At 39.1% G+C, this 17631-nt stretch overlaps 1 protein-coding gene across 2 annotated transcripts in view; it reads right to left on the bottom strand.

Moving 5' to 3' along the window:
* Positions 1-17631, bottom strand: part of TRPC5 (transient receptor potential cation channel subfamily C member 5) — a 490145-nt gene that overhangs the window by 243215 nt on the left and 229299 nt on the right. For both annotated transcript variants that reach the window (XM_068251108.1, XM_068251110.1), the window contains exon 2: positions 14122-14520. In XM_068251108.1, the coding sequence (XP_068107209.1) occupies positions 14122-14499 (378 nt within the window). In that variant the 5' untranslated portion in view covers positions 14500-14520. The remainder of the gene's footprint in view (positions 1-14121; positions 14521-17631) is intronic.

The following is a 17631-nucleotide window of genomic DNA, read 5'->3' as shown; positions in this document are numbered from 1 at the left end:
TGTAACACAAATGAAAGGTAAAAATCTTTACTAAGATCTACATTTCAAATACAGGCTTTGATATCTTCCAGCCATCAGATTTCCTGTGCATGGTAATGGGTACAGGTTTGTACATTACTGAGCAGCCTTCCTTTTTGACTAGGTGGCCAAAGTTTTTTTTTCGAAGAACATGGTTTTCCAGAATATTTCTATGGCTTCGCTATAACTTCTAATTCTTAGTTACCGGAGCAATAAAACATCAAGCAGTGATAACTCTGTAAGGATGTATTGCTGACATTCCCTGTTTACTGCAATCCATACGGTAAGCAATTGTCAAGCAGCATATTGATGAAATGGCTCAATATCTGTTCATTCACAATGGAATATTGATAAAGACTTTCAGAAATATGCCATTATCTGAGAACATTTCTCAAGCTCTTCTTGACCACTCTTATCCACACTTCAGGATAGTGAATATCTCCAGTGATTACTCGCTGCAAGAATATTTATTTCAGGAGAGGAAATGTTGGATAGCATCAAAAACTCGGAGTCTGATCCAAGCGAGCTTTGGGTTACGCCTTCAGTAATAAGTTGACAGAGTGTATAGCATTATGAAAATCTAACGTAAATTATTAATTGGGACACATTGTCATATTAATTGTGACATTGTCACATTGCCCGAGGTGGAAATAAACTGATGAGATAAACAATTGAATCTATCCTCCTACTCCTAAAAATGACCTTTTTTTTAGACATCTCATGGTTTTATTTTATGTATAAATGTTTACAAAGTAGATTTCCTTTTCTACTGTCTCTGCTCAATTGCAGCGTCTAAAGCATGCCAGAGGGAAAATACATTGACTATTGACCTTTCCATCTATCCCTTGCAGTCAGAAGCCCAGTTATCTGCTTAGGATTAGGAACGTGTTTTATAGCTGTAATTCCTGATCAGTGAGGGGTGCTACAGCCTGACTGGGTCTCAACTGGAGAAAAACTGTTAGATGCATAGCTGAATATTAACTCTTTCAGGTTGGGAAAAAAAGAAAAGGAGCACAGCATACATAGGTGTCTGTGTTCTTGCCACTGTATGTACACATGTCTATATCATCACATCACAAGTCATCGTGGGTACACTTTGAGCCTTTTTCCAACCACTAACCAGGACCTTACATACAATACTTCTGTATATAGACAGAACAAAGATGTTCCAAATAAGTTTATCTCACTCATTTTTCTGGACCCATGTACAAAAATTTCAGATCAGCAAAAACAATCCCTCTTTTTTAGTAAGGACCTGTGACCTTGATTACAGAATAGGATATGAGTACAACCTGACCAGCTCATGAAACAGCTGTGATGTGCAGGGAACTACAGACTATCATGACTTTTTCACATCAGGGTCCACAAATGAAATCATTAGGGATTTGTGTATGCATCTGCTTATTCAGATCTGCCACCATGGCTCCAGGGCTTCCTGTCTATTTGCAGATGGAATGAAGGGGTCTACATTATATATACCGGACAGCACGGTGGCGAAGTGGTTAGCGCTCTCGCCTTGCAGCGCTGGGTCCCTGGTTCGAATCCCAGCCAGGGCACTATCTGCAAAGAGTTTGTATGTTCTCTCCGTGTCTGCGTGGGTTTCCTCTGGGCACTCCAGTTTCCTCCCACATTCCAAAAACATACGGATAAGTTAATTGGCTCCCCGTAAAATTGGCCCTAGACTACAGTACTTACACTGCATAATATAGACATATGGCAATGGTAGGGATTAGATTGTGAGCTCCTTTGAGGGACAGTTATATATATATATACATATACACTGTACAGCGCTGTGTAATATGTCGGTGCTATATAAATACTAAATAATAATAATAATAATAATAATAATATATGATTGGTATAATTGGCCCAAAACAGTTAATAAATGGGATCTGTGCAATGGGTCACAGACCTAAATGGGTGTAAAAAATGCTTTTGATAGTACGTATTGTAATTACAATTTTAATTGCACTGGATCATGAAAAAAATACATAACTGCGCCTGTATTTGTATTTGTCTATAGAAAAAAGTTTTATTTAGGAAAGAAAATATATTTACCCCCAGACCATTAATGGAATTCTGGTATGCAAGCTTCATACTGTATCCTCTAAGCATGCATCAAATGTATCTAATGCACAATTAGACCTAAGGCCCCGTACACACTGCTATGCTTGTGCTGTATTTTTAAAATCGCATGCGATTTTTAAATCGCAAGCCTTCATGAGAATAGAAAAAGCGCATCGCACCAGTGTGTACAGATCTTCACGATTTTCATGATTTTTCAAAAGACCTTGCGATTAAAAAACGCATGCGATTTGAAAAGCGCACCGCAAGCACAGCAGTGTGCACAGGCCCTAACAGGCACCTGCCGGCAAAATGAATCACTGAATTTAAACTGTTATTCAGGAAACATTGATGTGTACTTAAAGAGACACTAAAATGAAAAATAAAATTATGATATAATGAATTGGTTGTGTAGTACGGATAATTACTAGAACAATAGTAGCAAAGAAAATATTCTCATATTTTTTTATTTTCAGTTATATAGTTTCTTTTTATAACATCGCATTATTCTCTAATATTTTCAGTTTACACACTACTCAGCATTCTAAATAATTGTATAGAGCAGGCCAATTAACTTTTGACCTGTCCTCTGCAGAGAAAAAGAAAATACAATGACTGACAGTTGAGATACCAAGCTTCAGAAGACAGAGCTCTCTGCGACTTTGAAAGTCATGGAGCTCAATGGCTCTTTTGCATAGATAACAACTGGAGTTTCTTAACTCTTCCTGTACTGGAAACAATATTATACTTATGTCTCTGCTCCTAATGTTTTATTTCTGACAGTACAGTATACAGTATTTTTCAACATGATTAATTATAGTGTTGGTGTTCAGATCCATGTTTCCTCATTTGTAAATCGCAGTTCAGCACCAGAGCTAGTGGAGAGGGCCATGGGGATGTGGTCCTAATTGCGCTTCACACGACTCTGATGCTTCCGCCTTTTGGCTTGGTAGAAGGAAGCATCTGAATCACGTAAAGCACAACTTGGACCATAATCCTGTGACCCTCTCCATTAGCTTTGGTGCTGAACTGCAGTATATTGCATAATGTGAGTTTACAAATGAGGAGCCCAGTTTTGAACACCAATACTAGTGATTATTCATTGATTAAATATAGCACTAAAATAAGAATTTTAATAGTTGTGTTTCTATGTGTATGTATGCAACGTGGTGGCTTTACTTTTTAGAAATCATGCCAAGTTGGTTGATGTGCATTGCATAAAAAAACTTTATGCATCAAAATATTCCACATATGCCCAGAAAAAAACATGCCTGGACTGGAGTTTGAAATCATGGAGGTTATAGTTGAACTAAATTCTCTAAATATGTTTGCTGTTAGCTGAAGAGTTGCTCCTGATAAAAATACAATACAGTAAGGAAGGAGAGTCATACCCTCAACTACTCCTCGCTTTCTTAGGATGAACTATAGAAAGTTAGGCCCATTTAATGCTATCTGTGGTCCCTAAATTTAGGTGCAAAGAATACAGTCTAAACACTGGTAACAACAAAAATGTAGTGGTGGGCCGAAATTTCACATATGCAATTACACATCGTAATAGTAATACAAAATTTCAGAGAAAATTGTAATTCATTTCGTATGTAATAGTAGTATTTCAAAATTGTGTGTCATTTGTCGCGTAATTTTTGCGAAATTTCGTATAATTTTGTGCTGACTTTAGAGGTCAATAGCAAAGCCCCCATACAAGCTATTGCTACCAGAATTGCTACATATGTTAGAAAGAATAGTGGGTATAAGTCACAAAAATAATTTTTCAAAAAGACCTTGTAGTTTTTGAGAAAATCAATTTTAAAAATTCAAAGAAAAATGGTTTTTAAACTGTCATTTTTCTAAGCTTAAAAACCATTTTTACTTGCATTTTTAAAATCAAGTTTCTCAAAAGCTATAAGGTCTTTTTGCAATTTTTTTTCTACTTGTACCCACGATTCTCCTTAACCTATTTTGGTTCCTGGACGTAGAAACTACGTCCAGGAACCATGCGCGCTACCGCGGCCGATCGCGCGTGTGTACGCGCGCTCCTGGCCCGCAGTTTGTTAGCCAGGCAATCAGTGAATCGGGCTATGGTGCCCGATCACTGATTCCTCTCCCCCGCTGAAAAAGCGACAGCATCTCTCGGAAGCTTCGCTTTTTCTGGCTGTAACGTACCCCATGCGTCGCTCTAAGCGTGTGTTACGCTTAGAGTGACGTCATGTAAACAAACTCATGACCGCCATCTTGTGGCCAAAAAGTAAAACTACAACTAAAAGTAAAAAAAATAAAATTCAAACACACATTTACATTATAAATCACTTGTTTACATCCCACCCTCCCAAAACTACCCAAATAAAATGTTTAATATAAAAAACAAAACATTACAATACAAAAAAAAAACATGTAAATATTTACCTAAGGGTCTAAACTTTTTAAATATCAATGTAAAGATGTAAATAGTGATAGATGCAAAATGGAAAAAATGCATCTTTATTTCCAAATAAAATATTGTTGGCATACATTGTGATAGGGACATAATTTTAATGGTGTAATAACCGGGACATATGGGCAAATACAATACGTGAGTTTTAATTATGGAGGCATGTATTATTTTAAAACTATAATGGCTGAAAACTGAGAAATAATGAATTTTTTCAGTTTTTTTCTTATTCTTCCTGTTAAAATACATTTACAGTAAAGTGGCTCTTAGCAAAATGTACCCCCCAAAGAAAGCCTAATTGGTGGCGGAAAAAACAAGATATAGATCAGTTTATTGTGATAAGTAGTGATTAAGTTATAGGCTAATGAATGGGAGGTGAACATTTCTCAAGTGAAAACGACGGAACGCGAATGGGTTAACGTATGTAGCAATTTTGGTGTCAATAGCCTGTATGGGGGCTTTGCTATTTACTTCTAAAGTCAGCAAGAAATTACGTGACATTTCGCAAAATTTTGTGCAAAATTACGAATGACTACACAAAATCAATTGAATTTGCAAATCGTAATTACGTATAGGCCTAATTGCAAAAATGTGTGCGAAATTTTGCGAAATCGTAATTTGTTGATTATAATCATCACTACTCAACAGTGTAATTTGGTGTCAAAAGTGAGATTAGGGGGAAAAACATATTTTAACAGTCAGTAAAAAATGAGCATGCCAAGTCACATTGGCTGCTTACCCATGCAGGCTCATATAACCATGAGCAAAATTCACAAGGTCCATAACCCTGGGGAGTGATCTGTAAAATGGGTGCAAAAATGCCCACCGCACTTTACAAATGTATTTTTTCCAACATTAAAGTGAACCTCCAAACTAAAAATCTACTCAGCAGCACTGTAAAGGCTTGGTGTTTCTTTAACAGTTTCACAGCATCAGAACTTTGTTTTTCTTACCCAAGCCTCATTTTTAGCTGCACAGAAGAAAACTGCCCAGGCATTTTTTTCCCCTGATGCTTTGCAAAGCATGATGGGATTGCTGATGTTGTTGTTCTTGTTCTGCTGTTTTGGTGCAATTTTGCAATTTTATTTTTAATTATTTTGAATTTGAGGTTTGAAGCCTAGCGCATGCAGCTGGGAGGGGTGATCAGGACACAGGACAATTAGAACTGTGTCTCATGCTCCCTGTCACCTCCTTTCAACGATAAAGATGGCTGCCCCCATGAAATCACAAACATTTGCCTGTTCTTTTAAAACAGGGTGGGTAAGAGATTATATTACCTATCTATTTTAATTAACATAACTAATGTAACTTAATAACAGTATGTTTGTTTTGGCTGAAGTTCCCCTTCAAGGACCAGGGGCTCATCTCTTTGTGGGAAGGTGAGGCTATCAACGTCCACACATAGGGAAGTAGTCCCTAGGAGGCATTTTAGTGGAATCTGTGAGACCCCTTTAGTAATAAGAGGACATCAAGATGTCTGCATCTTGCCAGATTAATTGGCATATTTATTTATTTTTTACTCTCTATCCATTTTTTTTTAAAGAGTGGAAGTAATGATTGTTTATTGTATACAATAAAAAGGCAGTAAATATTTTATTACATATTATACATAAAAAAAAATTGTCATTTGTACTTTCATATTTCTATGTGTATTCTTCTTTCTTCTCACGTAAAAGTATTCTTCTTTCCAGTCTGTGGTATGGACCAGTAAGGAATTGGCAAGAAATCAGTTATTTTAATTTGCCATTAAAAATTCATTTTGGTCCATTCATTTGAGGGGGGAGCCCATGTTCATTTATTTTACATTTTATTGTAAAAACAGAAGTAGCTAAAAAAAAAAATCAAATGATAAAAAACAAACATTGCAGGGATGTTCTATACATGTTTTTCCTGACAAAAATGTCAAAAATATTCACTGCCACCGTGCTTTGAAGCCTTGGTTAGTTTTTGTACACACATGGCAATGCTAAGCTCGAGCTGTTTTCTGCCGTTCTGTGCGTGATATGATTGTACCATCATATTGACAGTTCACAGGAAATGTTATATAAAAAATTCTGAACAGATAAGCAGGAATTTCACGCCATAATGAAGATCGCAGAAGGCTGAAAAAGCTATGCGTGCACATTCTTCCTCTGTGATGGCACATTTACTACAAGATGCATATTTTTGCACACCAGATGCTCACAACAGTAATGATGGAAAAAATGTGATAAATATCAATCGTATAGTCTACAGTGCATGTTAAATAGACTTCTGGTATGTACCAATAGATCATTAACTCATCAGTGCCTGCTTGTCAGCTCTGTATGTAGATATATTATATTATACCACACATGTACATATTAGTACATGCATCCTCCCTGCACACTGTAACAGCAATTACACATTTTAATGTATTTATAGCATTAGATCACAAGAACCATGAAAATCCTGGTGAAAACAAATCCCCTCTGGTATGACAACACTGACTATCACACAAACACAAGTCAAATGTACATGTATGGGGTTATTAGGTGCAAATAAATCAAGAAATAAAAATCTGTCTCATATACCATAAGTAACGTTATAAGTAAAATGTCGCCCCCCTGCCAGTGCATATGTCACTGCAGCTCTATTCTTTGCTCTGTATCACATGGCCCTGCATGTTTCTCTCCGCCTTTTAAAGGGACGTAAACATCCCCAGCCCACTGAGGTCCCATAGGCTGGCAGCAGCAAAGCATAGGTTGCTCTGCTTATGCATGCCCAGCCAGCCAAACTTGTTTTGCTAATTTTAAGGTTTGTGACATCATGTAAGTGGCTAAGGCTGCATATGGAAAGGGCCCCTGTGTGGTTGCAGCACCCCGCCCCTTCATAATTGTGAGATTTATGAGAGTTATAGTTATGCTATTGGTAGACCTGGATAAACCACACCTACTTTACACATGCACACACTACACTATACCGTTTCCTTGTGTGCTACTACAATGAAGACACTTTCCTAGCAGCAATTAACCAGTTTAAGCTAGTTTTAGAAATGTAAACACATTTCCTGCAGATTGAAGGGTGTGGATCTTTACATCAGAAAGCTCAAAATGTTCTGTTCATTTCTATTAAAAGCTGCTGTTATTAGAATAAGAAATTAATACAGAACACACTGTATGTGCAGAGCTTGAAGCTAGCTTGACATGTAAAAATTAAATCTACATTGTCAGCATAGGTAACGAAAGTTGTAAGGGCCTGTGGGCCTGTTTCCACTAAACATGATTTTTCTGATGCAGATTTCCCATAGGTATTCATTGGAGTAAGTTTTCTGCATCCAGAATCCGTGTGTAGTGGAAATAGGCCCTAAAAGAGTAGCAGTGCCATGTCATCCAATGGGGCTGTAACATCCTTACCTTCCAGCGGCAGGTCCCGCGGCGTCTCCGGCGTGGTCCGGACGAGCGGCGGGGCTTCTGCTTGGGCATCTTCTGGCGGCATCCCCGGCATCCTTCCGGAGGTGAGTTCCGGCATGTGCGTGCATGTGACTTATAGGCTTAGAAGGAGAATCTAGATGACATCAGCAGTGATGTCATTAGGTGACCTCACTGGGGGAGTGGTTGGGGAATTGCCTGTTGAGTATATAAGGCCAGGAGCTTCAGTTGCTCACTGGCCTTGATACTAATCAGTTCTCTGGTTCTTGGCCTAGCTAGCTACCTCTGAGCTATATCAATGTATTGTGTAGACACACAATATATATGTACTCTTGTTAGTCAGTCATTTATTGTTGTCTTATTGATAGCTGTAATTTGTAATTCATTCGTAATATCGTCCTGATATTACTGAATTATCATCTCACTGTATATTTATCTGTGTATCGACCTCTTGCCTGTTTTCCTGACCTTGCTCTAGTCTGATCCTTCTGTACCACTGTCATCTGATTTATGTTACAGACTTGGCCTGTCCCTGACGCTGTTACTGCCTGATCCTTGCAATACGAGTGACATCTGATACCCGTGTATGACTCTGCTCGATTTTGACTACGATTAAGCTAAACGACTTTGTACCTCGACATTACGAAACTTGTGCACAAGTTCTGACCGGTCTAAGACTACACATTGTATTGTTATTGTGAAATATCTGTACGTTATCCCATCACGCACCAGCGTGATAGGGGCAGATTTATCAAAGCAATTGCCATATAAACTCAACTATAAGTCTAGAAATTTTGGTCTGACCCACTAAATATAAGTATAGGGATCGACTTATACACGAGTCATGAGCAACACTGAGTACACTGAGTAATGTGTGTACTATTAGTGACATTCCCATTTGTAACAGCTTACTCGGTAGTAAATGACACTTTCTTGATAAAGAAATGCCAAGAAAACAAAGGTCTGAAAGTCCTGGTCATAACAATTAACAAAGAAAGGAGCAGGGGAAAAAATACTGAGCTGCAGGAAGGGGGGTGAATAATCACTGCACTTGGGGGCCTAGGGGAGTTAGTAGCTGCACTTAAAGCGGTTTAAAACCCTGACATAAAATTCAATAAAAACCTGTTTTCCTACTTTTTATATGCCATATGGTTATCATATTTGCATTTGTATATTCATTTATAAGTTATAGGTTCCCAAAAGTACATTTTTTTGCTTTGTGAGCTGACTTTGCATTTTATTAATAACAGGTTTTATTCATTCATTCATTCATTCATTCATTCATTCATTCATTCATTCATTCATTCATTCATTCATTCATTCATTCATTCATTCATTCATTCAGGCAGACATGATTCTGACAAGTTTTGGACTAGTCCATCTCCACTTGGGGATTCTCAGTTATTTCTTCATTTACAAAAGCACTTACTGAACTGCATTTTCTCAGTCCAATTGCCAAAATTGTGTGCAAACAAGTAGGGAAGCTATTTGACACCTTTGTATAGGTCCTTGGTAATTATCGGCCACCTTGACCGAGTTTCATCTAGAGTGTGCACAAAACTTTAAAATGAACGAATAGATGGAACTCAGGTGAGAGATTATGTTTTATTCCAGGTATGTAGAGTCTATCTAAATCTTGGCACATTCCCACCATATATATGAAGGAAAGAGCCAGTGTAGTTGTCACATCACCAGCATAAATCTTATACTAGGAAAGGTCTTATACAAGATGTCTGGGGTTTTACACCATCTGCTTGGAATTTTTTTAATTTGCCTCCTGGGTTGAGGACCAAACAGCTTTTAGACATAATTTTTAATGAGAGAGCTAACTGTCACTACGCTACACTTTAGAGTTTACTTTTGCTTAAAGGAGTTCTTTCGCGAAAAAAGTAGTCAGTTAAAAAATGTGACAGATGACAGGTTTTGGGCCAGTCCATCTTTTTAAGGGGGATTCTCAGGGCTTTGTTTTCAACAGCATTTCCTGAACAGCAGTTGCAAAATTTAACTGACACAATAGTGTGCAAGTGATTAGGGAGGCCGCCTGGTATCTTGCTATTTTGGCAGTTAAACTGTTGTTCAGGAAATGCTGTTGAAAACAAAGAAAGCCCTGAGAATCCCCCTTAAAAAGATGGACTGGCCCAAAACCTGTCATCTGTCACATTTTTTTAACTGCCTTCTTTTTTCGCGAAAGAACCCCTTTAAATATATAATTATGTAAATAAGACTTTTATCATTTACTTTATTGGTACTATCCCATAATGCACATCACAATACATTTAGCTTACTTAAAGAGGAACTTTACTGAATATACTGTAGCTTAATGAGTAAAATTGCTTATATTTTACTATATTCATTTATAAATTAGCAAGTCAATGTTTGTCCATTGTAAAATGTCACCTCACCCGCATTTATATTCTTAAAGGAAACCTGAAAAACTTATGAGATAGCGAATTGTATGTGTAGTACAGCACAGAAATAGAGCATTAGTAGCAAAGAAAAGAGTCTAATATTGTTTTCCAGTACAGGAAGAGCTTCTCTGAGCTATTCGACCCACTGTGTCAAATACAGTCCAGTTTTCTGAAGCACTTAAAAAGCCAAGAAGCCAAGGTTCAAAGGTCATTATTTCTGCTTTGTTTTATTGCTTAAAAAACAGAGTGTGGTTTTAAAACTGCGACTGTGACATTAGGATGTGATGCTATAAAAAAAGCTATATAACTGAAAATAAAAATATTAGACTATTTTCTTTGCTACTAATGTTCTATTCATTAACCATGCTACACATGCAATTCATTATATCACATTTTTCTTCACTTCAACATTGCTTTAAATTTATCAGAAATGCTGACATCTTTACTGTTGGCAAAGTGAATCATTTGGGGCTGTCCCAGGTTTGCTCCTCCCCTGAAAAGTGTAGGCTAAACAGTACTGTAAGGGCACGGTTACATGCGAAATTTAGAGAAATATACTGTATAGTTATAAGAAGCATTTCTTATGGTGAAAGCAAGGTAATGGACATAACAATGGGTATTCTGAATGATCTTTTATGTTGTGCTATGAGTTGTTACAGGTGTCCTTGAAATAATGCAGATGATGTACAAAGGAAAGCAATCCTGGCAACCAATTGTCATAGCAAGAAAGAAGGCTGTTGATTGGTTCGTGAGGCATACTGCACTCTGCACATTGCTCTTTGGCTTGTATTTGCTCATTTATTGTGATCTGTTTTCTATATTAAATAAAAAAAAACACAATTAACAGTTGTAATCCTACCATGAAGAATGGAAAAATAACATGTCATAACCATCAATTTCTCCTCGAGTAATTAACGTATTTATCTCATTGAGGGTAGATATAATTTAATGATTTAGCTCCAAATTGGTCCCTCCAGAGGAAGTCTATGCAGATTCTCCTTCTATGCATTTCAAGAACATTCATTAAAGTACTTTTAATGCAATTTATGGAAATTACTTAGCATTACTTTACACCGTGGCAAATACGTAAATAAACTTAATAAAAAGGACCTCGTCTGATACTTCTTTATTTATTTATAGATTAGAGCCATGCTATTTGCAGAATAAGAAGCCTATTGGTTTGTACCTTCTACATAGACAGCAACAAGTTGACTTTACATTTGTACAGTGCAATGATGAAGTACATATTATTTGGATAATGGACTTTGGTAGCTTGTAGCACTAACAGGGAGCAGCTCACAGTGTCTGTGGCATTGCTGCCACTCTCACAAGTAGACTTGGTGTTCAACTCTGGCCTGGTTCACACAAGCAGTCCAGACACATTCAGGATTAGTGCGTGTTTTTAGGGGGGGCTCACCACAGCTATAACGTGTGGTGCAAATTGGGTGCTGTGCGATCATTCCAGTTGGGGAAGGGGGGGGGGGTGGCGCATCGTCACAAGTTTGCGTCAGGCAGCAGAAAGTCTACAACCAGCCCTGCCTCCAAATGCCTTCTGTCTCAAGTCTGTGACCTGCCAAATGAATTATTATCACAAAGATATGCCTTGTGCCTGGGCTTTGTGGCCTTCTTTATTTAATTTTACAACTACAAGTACCCTTCCAACTATATTCTGCCTCTGTTTTGTATCCTGCCTAATGTATTCTTACAACTGCCAGAACATGTCTGCCACCTGCCTCTACTAGATGGCATGTGTAGTTTGTAGTAAAAGAGGTTCTCTTGACTCTATTTTTAGGCCTGCATTTTTTTTTCAAATAGAAACCTTCTGCATCTAGAATGGGTAATGTTTTGGAAGTCCCCTCCAATAGTCTTCTTCTGCTCTATGAACTGACTAATTTTTGGGTCAGAAAGCTCCCTCCAAGGAAACCCTACCTCTGCTCTTCCACCAGGCTAATCTTGTTTCAGATGATCCCTCCAATGGCCTTCTCACTGTACTTTTGTTTTAAATAAAAAAAAATGATATGTCAATATCAGTGTTTCTGGGTTGTGTGCAAAGTCAGCTAGTTAAAAAAATGGATGGGTGGCGTTAAAGGGACCCTGAGCAAGTAATAAAACAAAATTTACACTGACCTGTCGCTTCCTCCAGCCCATGGTAGGCCACAAGGTCCCCTGGTGTCTTCCTGGGTCCTTCCCTGGTCCCGGTCCTGGCTCCGGTTACAGGACGACTTCGGACTAATGTCGTCAGGTCTGCTTCCCGCTTCCGTGTATATCGCCATTACGCAGGCCGGGTACAAATCATCATGCTGGCCAGAGTGAGAGTACTGCTCATGTGCAGTTCAATCTTAGAGAACTGTGCATGCGCAGGACTCTCACGCCGACTGGTGTGATGACGTGTAGCCAGCCGGCGTAATGGCGCTATACATGGAAGCGGGAAGCAGACCTGATGACTTCAGGCCGAAGTCGTCCTGTAACCGGAGCCGGGTATGGGACCAGGGAAGGAGCCAGGAGGACGCAGGGGGACCTAGCAGACTACTGTGGGCTGAAGGAAGCCCCATGTAAGTGTACATTTTGTTATTATCACCTGCTCAGGGTCCCTTTAAGCAAGATGTGATCTGCTAGTGCACAATGGTGCTGTTGTCAAAATCTTAAAGCTCCAAAAATTGAACCACTGGGCATTTGCAAGCAGCTGGGGCATTTGGGACTGATGAAGGAAATTATGCATATTCTGATCGCCCAAAGCTATACGCAGCACCCATTTATTTTGCTCACTCACTGCACCACATGTCAAGTACAGGATACACAAAGCTGACTGTGCACAGGACAGAAAAGAGGTGAGAGGTGGAGGAGGTCCGGTGATGGCTCTATGCAAAGGAAGAAACTCCCAATCTGCTGGTAGCTTTATACTTTGAGCACAGATCTCTGGGTCATGTGACTTACTTTTCCAAAGGGAATTTCTCTGTTGCACCAAATATAAAACCTGTGTGAGTCATGGCATTGTCCCCTATTCACCTTTACTTGTAATGCCTGTCAAAGTGACAAATGAAAATAAAAATAACAAATGACCCCCCCACACACACACACGCACACACACACACATGATCCAGTGTTAGCAAAAGGTGAATAGGGTTATGCAAATAGTCTCCTAAAAATGTACATGAACTTAGAAAGTGCTTTGTTACCTTCAACACTTTGAAGGTAAATTCAATTATTGTCTTTCTTTCTTTCTTTCTTTCTTTCTTTCTTTCTTTCTTTCTTTCTTTCTTTCTTTCTTTCTTTCTTTCTTTCTTTCTTTCTTTCTTTCCACACCAAAACCACCACAGAGTCCCTGCTGCTGAGCCCCGCCGCCTAAAGCCTAAAGCTCAACACACACCATACAATCTTGGTTGTACAGATTTACCAAATCTATGTAGTATAAGGGCCAACAGATTGAAAATACCTTGGATGATTGATTGTAAAAGCTCTTATACTACATGAAAGTGGTAAGATTGAACAACCTAGATTGCACGGTGTGTGTTGAGCCTTAGCGTGTGCCATTTCCGCATAAAGCCTGCTTGTGCACACCACAACTGCCACTCTAAGCCACTGCCCACAAATGCACTGTCCACACTAAGCCACTACCCACACTAAGCCACTGCCCACAACTGCACTGTCCACATTATACCACCACCTAGGGTCAAAGTGAATTGAATAAGGGCCATGTCGTCCTATGATGTACAGCTCTCTGTGAAAATGTTGGCAAGAAGATGTACCTGTAATAAATGTAAAAAACCACCAAACTTCAGGATTATAACTGACAGTATATTCCACCTTTACCTACCTGTTTTTCCCCACTTGGCTTCCTGTGACTTAAAAGCAGCTCCACGGCTCCCACTACTTCCTTCCTTATTGCATACAACAGAGCGTCTCCCACATAGACACTGTGGCTGAGCAAAAGCTCCATGATCTCCAAGTTCTCGTTCTCTATGGCTATGAGAAGAGCACTGCGGCCAAGTGGATCCATGCAGTTGATGTTGATATTGTAATAGATTTCGGCTTCTTCCAGGGCATGCTTGACGCTGGCATAATCTCCTTTTTCCACAGCAATGAGGTAGGCCTTTTCTTCCAATGATAACTCCGCCTCTGCCCGGACGATCTGCAGAGGAATCCGATCTCTGTAGGGTGAGTAATTCACCTTTTTGTAGTATAGCTGGGCCATTGTTCATAGTGCCATTACAACCTATAAGATAAAGAGTAAAAATAAGTCACCAAAATTGCACGAATTAGCTCAAATACCTGAAATATCATTAATTGCAGTCTTAAAAAAACCTCACAAATGGGCATAAATAATGCCTATTTTGCCTATAATGCCAGCGCTGCATAATATGTTGGCGCTTTATAAATACAATAAATAAATAATAACTTAAATCTCCATTTGAAATTGGTGTGATTGTTTGATTTTTACCCTCTCCCATCAGATGTCTGATATAGGTTAAGCATCCAAAAAGAAGCAGGGCAGCACTCAAATGACCAGAGTGTATAAGCTTGCGGAGATTCACCTGTGTATCGACGGAACTTAAGTAGACTATCCACATCAATCCCGCACAGCTCTTTTACTATAATTCGCTTTATTGTGATAGTAAAAATGTTGGCAATGAGTACAACAAATTGCAAATACTCACACCAGGGGAATGTGTGCCATCCACAAGCATGAAATCATAAAAAAACGCTCTTCCAGGGGCCCAAATGCCCCAATAAAATGAAAAATAGCATAATCATTGCCTTGGCAACTCGCCAATATCGTCCCACAGGAACCGGAAATACTTCAAAACCAATTGCGTCAACGCATATAATGTAACCAAGACAATGCGTATAAGCATACTGCGTAACCAAGGTACGCATACATTTAATGTGGAAGTACGCATGATCACCATAACCATAGATGCCAATTACAGGTGTGGTGATCATGCGTACTTCCGCATTAAAAATTCTAGTGGAACGGTATTGGTGAGTTGCCAAGGCAACGATTATGCTATTTTTCATTTTATTGCGGCGTGTGAGCCTCTGGAAGAGCGTTTTTTATGATTCCATGCTTGTGGATGGCTCACATTCCCATAGTGTCAGTATATGTAATTTGTTGTACGCAATGCCAACACATTTTATTATAGATATACTAATTAGTTGGCTTACTATTTTTGAATGTTGGTTAACCAACAGAATTAAAGGATGTGGCTTAGCCAGATGTTTTTTGACAGGTCCCCATCAAGTCCTCTCATTTGAATATTGTATTCTGATTGGTTGATGTTGCTTTGCCATACACTATTTAAAGTGGTGTCACTTCAGATCACAGTGTGCTGCGTGGTGTGAACAAGAGCCAGGAAGGCTCGAAACAGTGGGCTGTAGCCACTCGGGCAGAATTTTTTATGTGATTTTTTTACATTGAACACAATAAAGTGAATTTTAGTAAAGAGCTGTGTGGTATTGATGTGGATAGACTGATATAAGTTAAGGCGTGTACACACGCATGATCTCTTTAAACGACGGGTCGTCAGACCCGCCCGCGGGGCACCACGGCCGCCCTGGGGATGGGTCTAACGACCCATTGTTTAAAGAGATCAGGCGTGTGTACGCGCTTTAAGGTACATTATCTTTGTACAATTCTGTGCACATCAGCTCCTTCAGAGACTCGACTTGATTGTCTGACATTAGTGTTTTTTCCTTCCCTTGCTGGTACTATTGAATAACAAAGTAGTTTTCTTCTATTTGTGGCTATTCTGGGAGTGCTACCAATGACGGTTTCAGTGAAGAGGCATAGTAGCCCTTGGGACCATGGTGTAGTGGGGATAGCACTTTTGCCTTGCAGAACTATCTGCACAAAGTTTGTATGTTCTCCCCATGTCTGCAGGGGTTTCCACCCCCCCCCCCCCCCACCCACACACCAAAAAAAAAAAAAACTAAACATACAGATGATTTAATTGGCTTCCCCCTAAAATTAGCCTTAGACTGGGTTGGCTATATGACTATGGCAGGGATTATAATGAGAGCTCTTCTGAGAGATAGTTAGTTCATGTGACAAGACTATGTACTCTGTTTAGCGCTGCAGAAGATGCCATTACTATATATATATATATATATATATATATATATATATATATATATATATATATATATATATATATACACTATATATTATTAATAATAATAGTGGTGTCATTTAACAAGTAATAAGAAGAATAAACAAAAACACTGGACAGGAAAACTTCAGTATGGTAACAATTTAAGTATTCTGATTCTTTTCAATTAATATTATTTTTTATTTATATAGCGACAATATTTTCCATAGCACTACAAATAGCACAATACAAATAGGACACAGAACATTTATATTGAGCTTTTCTTCTGGAGGATTCAAAGCGACAGAACTGCAGCCACTAGGACGCGCTCTATAGGCAGCACCAGTGTTTTGGAATCTTGCCCAAGGTCTTCTTACTGAATAGGTGCTGGCTTACCAATCTGGAAGAGCCTAGAACCCTGGTCTCCTGTGTCAGAGGCAGAACCCTTAACCCGTAACCCGTACACTATCCAGCCAGTGCAAATAAATACATGAGATGTTTAAAACTCTGTACAATCAGGACATCCAGCAATATACTGTAAATACATACATTGGTGATGTGTGATTTGAGACATCACTAATACTGGTGGTGTTCATATGATAAATTATAGCAAAATAAGAAAAAAATAAGAGGAGCTCCCTGCCCTTGCGAATGTGAGGCCTCGCAGATTTCCTGTCTTCCTTCAGTCCTTATGCCCCAATCTACCACCACACTCTTCACCTAAAGACAAGGCCCCGCGTGAATGGAAGACAGAGTTACGCCTACACAACTACGGTTATCCCCAGGACTTCAGCATGCAGAGCATAAGGACTGAGGCCGGAAGGACAGAAGTACCAACAGAACCACGCTAACTAGCACAGGTGGAGAGTACAAACAGTCTGGATCAACAACAGGATCAGATAATGTAAAGTACAAATTCATAGTGCAAACTCACATCCAGTAACAATCCAGGGCCATACACAGATCAAGAATATCGCAGTACACAAGGATTTGGAAAGATCAGGGTCAGAAACAATCCAATGTCAGTCCAGGTAGCAATCCAAAAGCATAGTCAGAGTCACAACAGAAGATCAACAGTAATCCAAATGCACCCATCAGCTAGTGTAACTAACGCTTTCACGTCAGGAGCAGCTTATATACCACAGTAAGCCAAACACACCAGACCACACCTCCCAGCAGCCAACCATAAACCACTTCCTGCAATCATTTATGCATAGAAATGAGGTAGAGGGTAGTGG

This window comes from Hyperolius riggenbachi, chromosome 8, assembly GCF_040937935.1.
Source record: "Hyperolius riggenbachi isolate aHypRig1 chromosome 8, aHypRig1.pri, whole genome shotgun sequence".
NCBI lineage: Eukaryota > Metazoa > Chordata > Amphibia > Anura > Hyperoliidae > Hyperolius > Hyperolius riggenbachi.
Note: the sequence above shows the minus strand (reverse complement) of the source record. Positions and strands in the feature narration are given on the sequence as shown.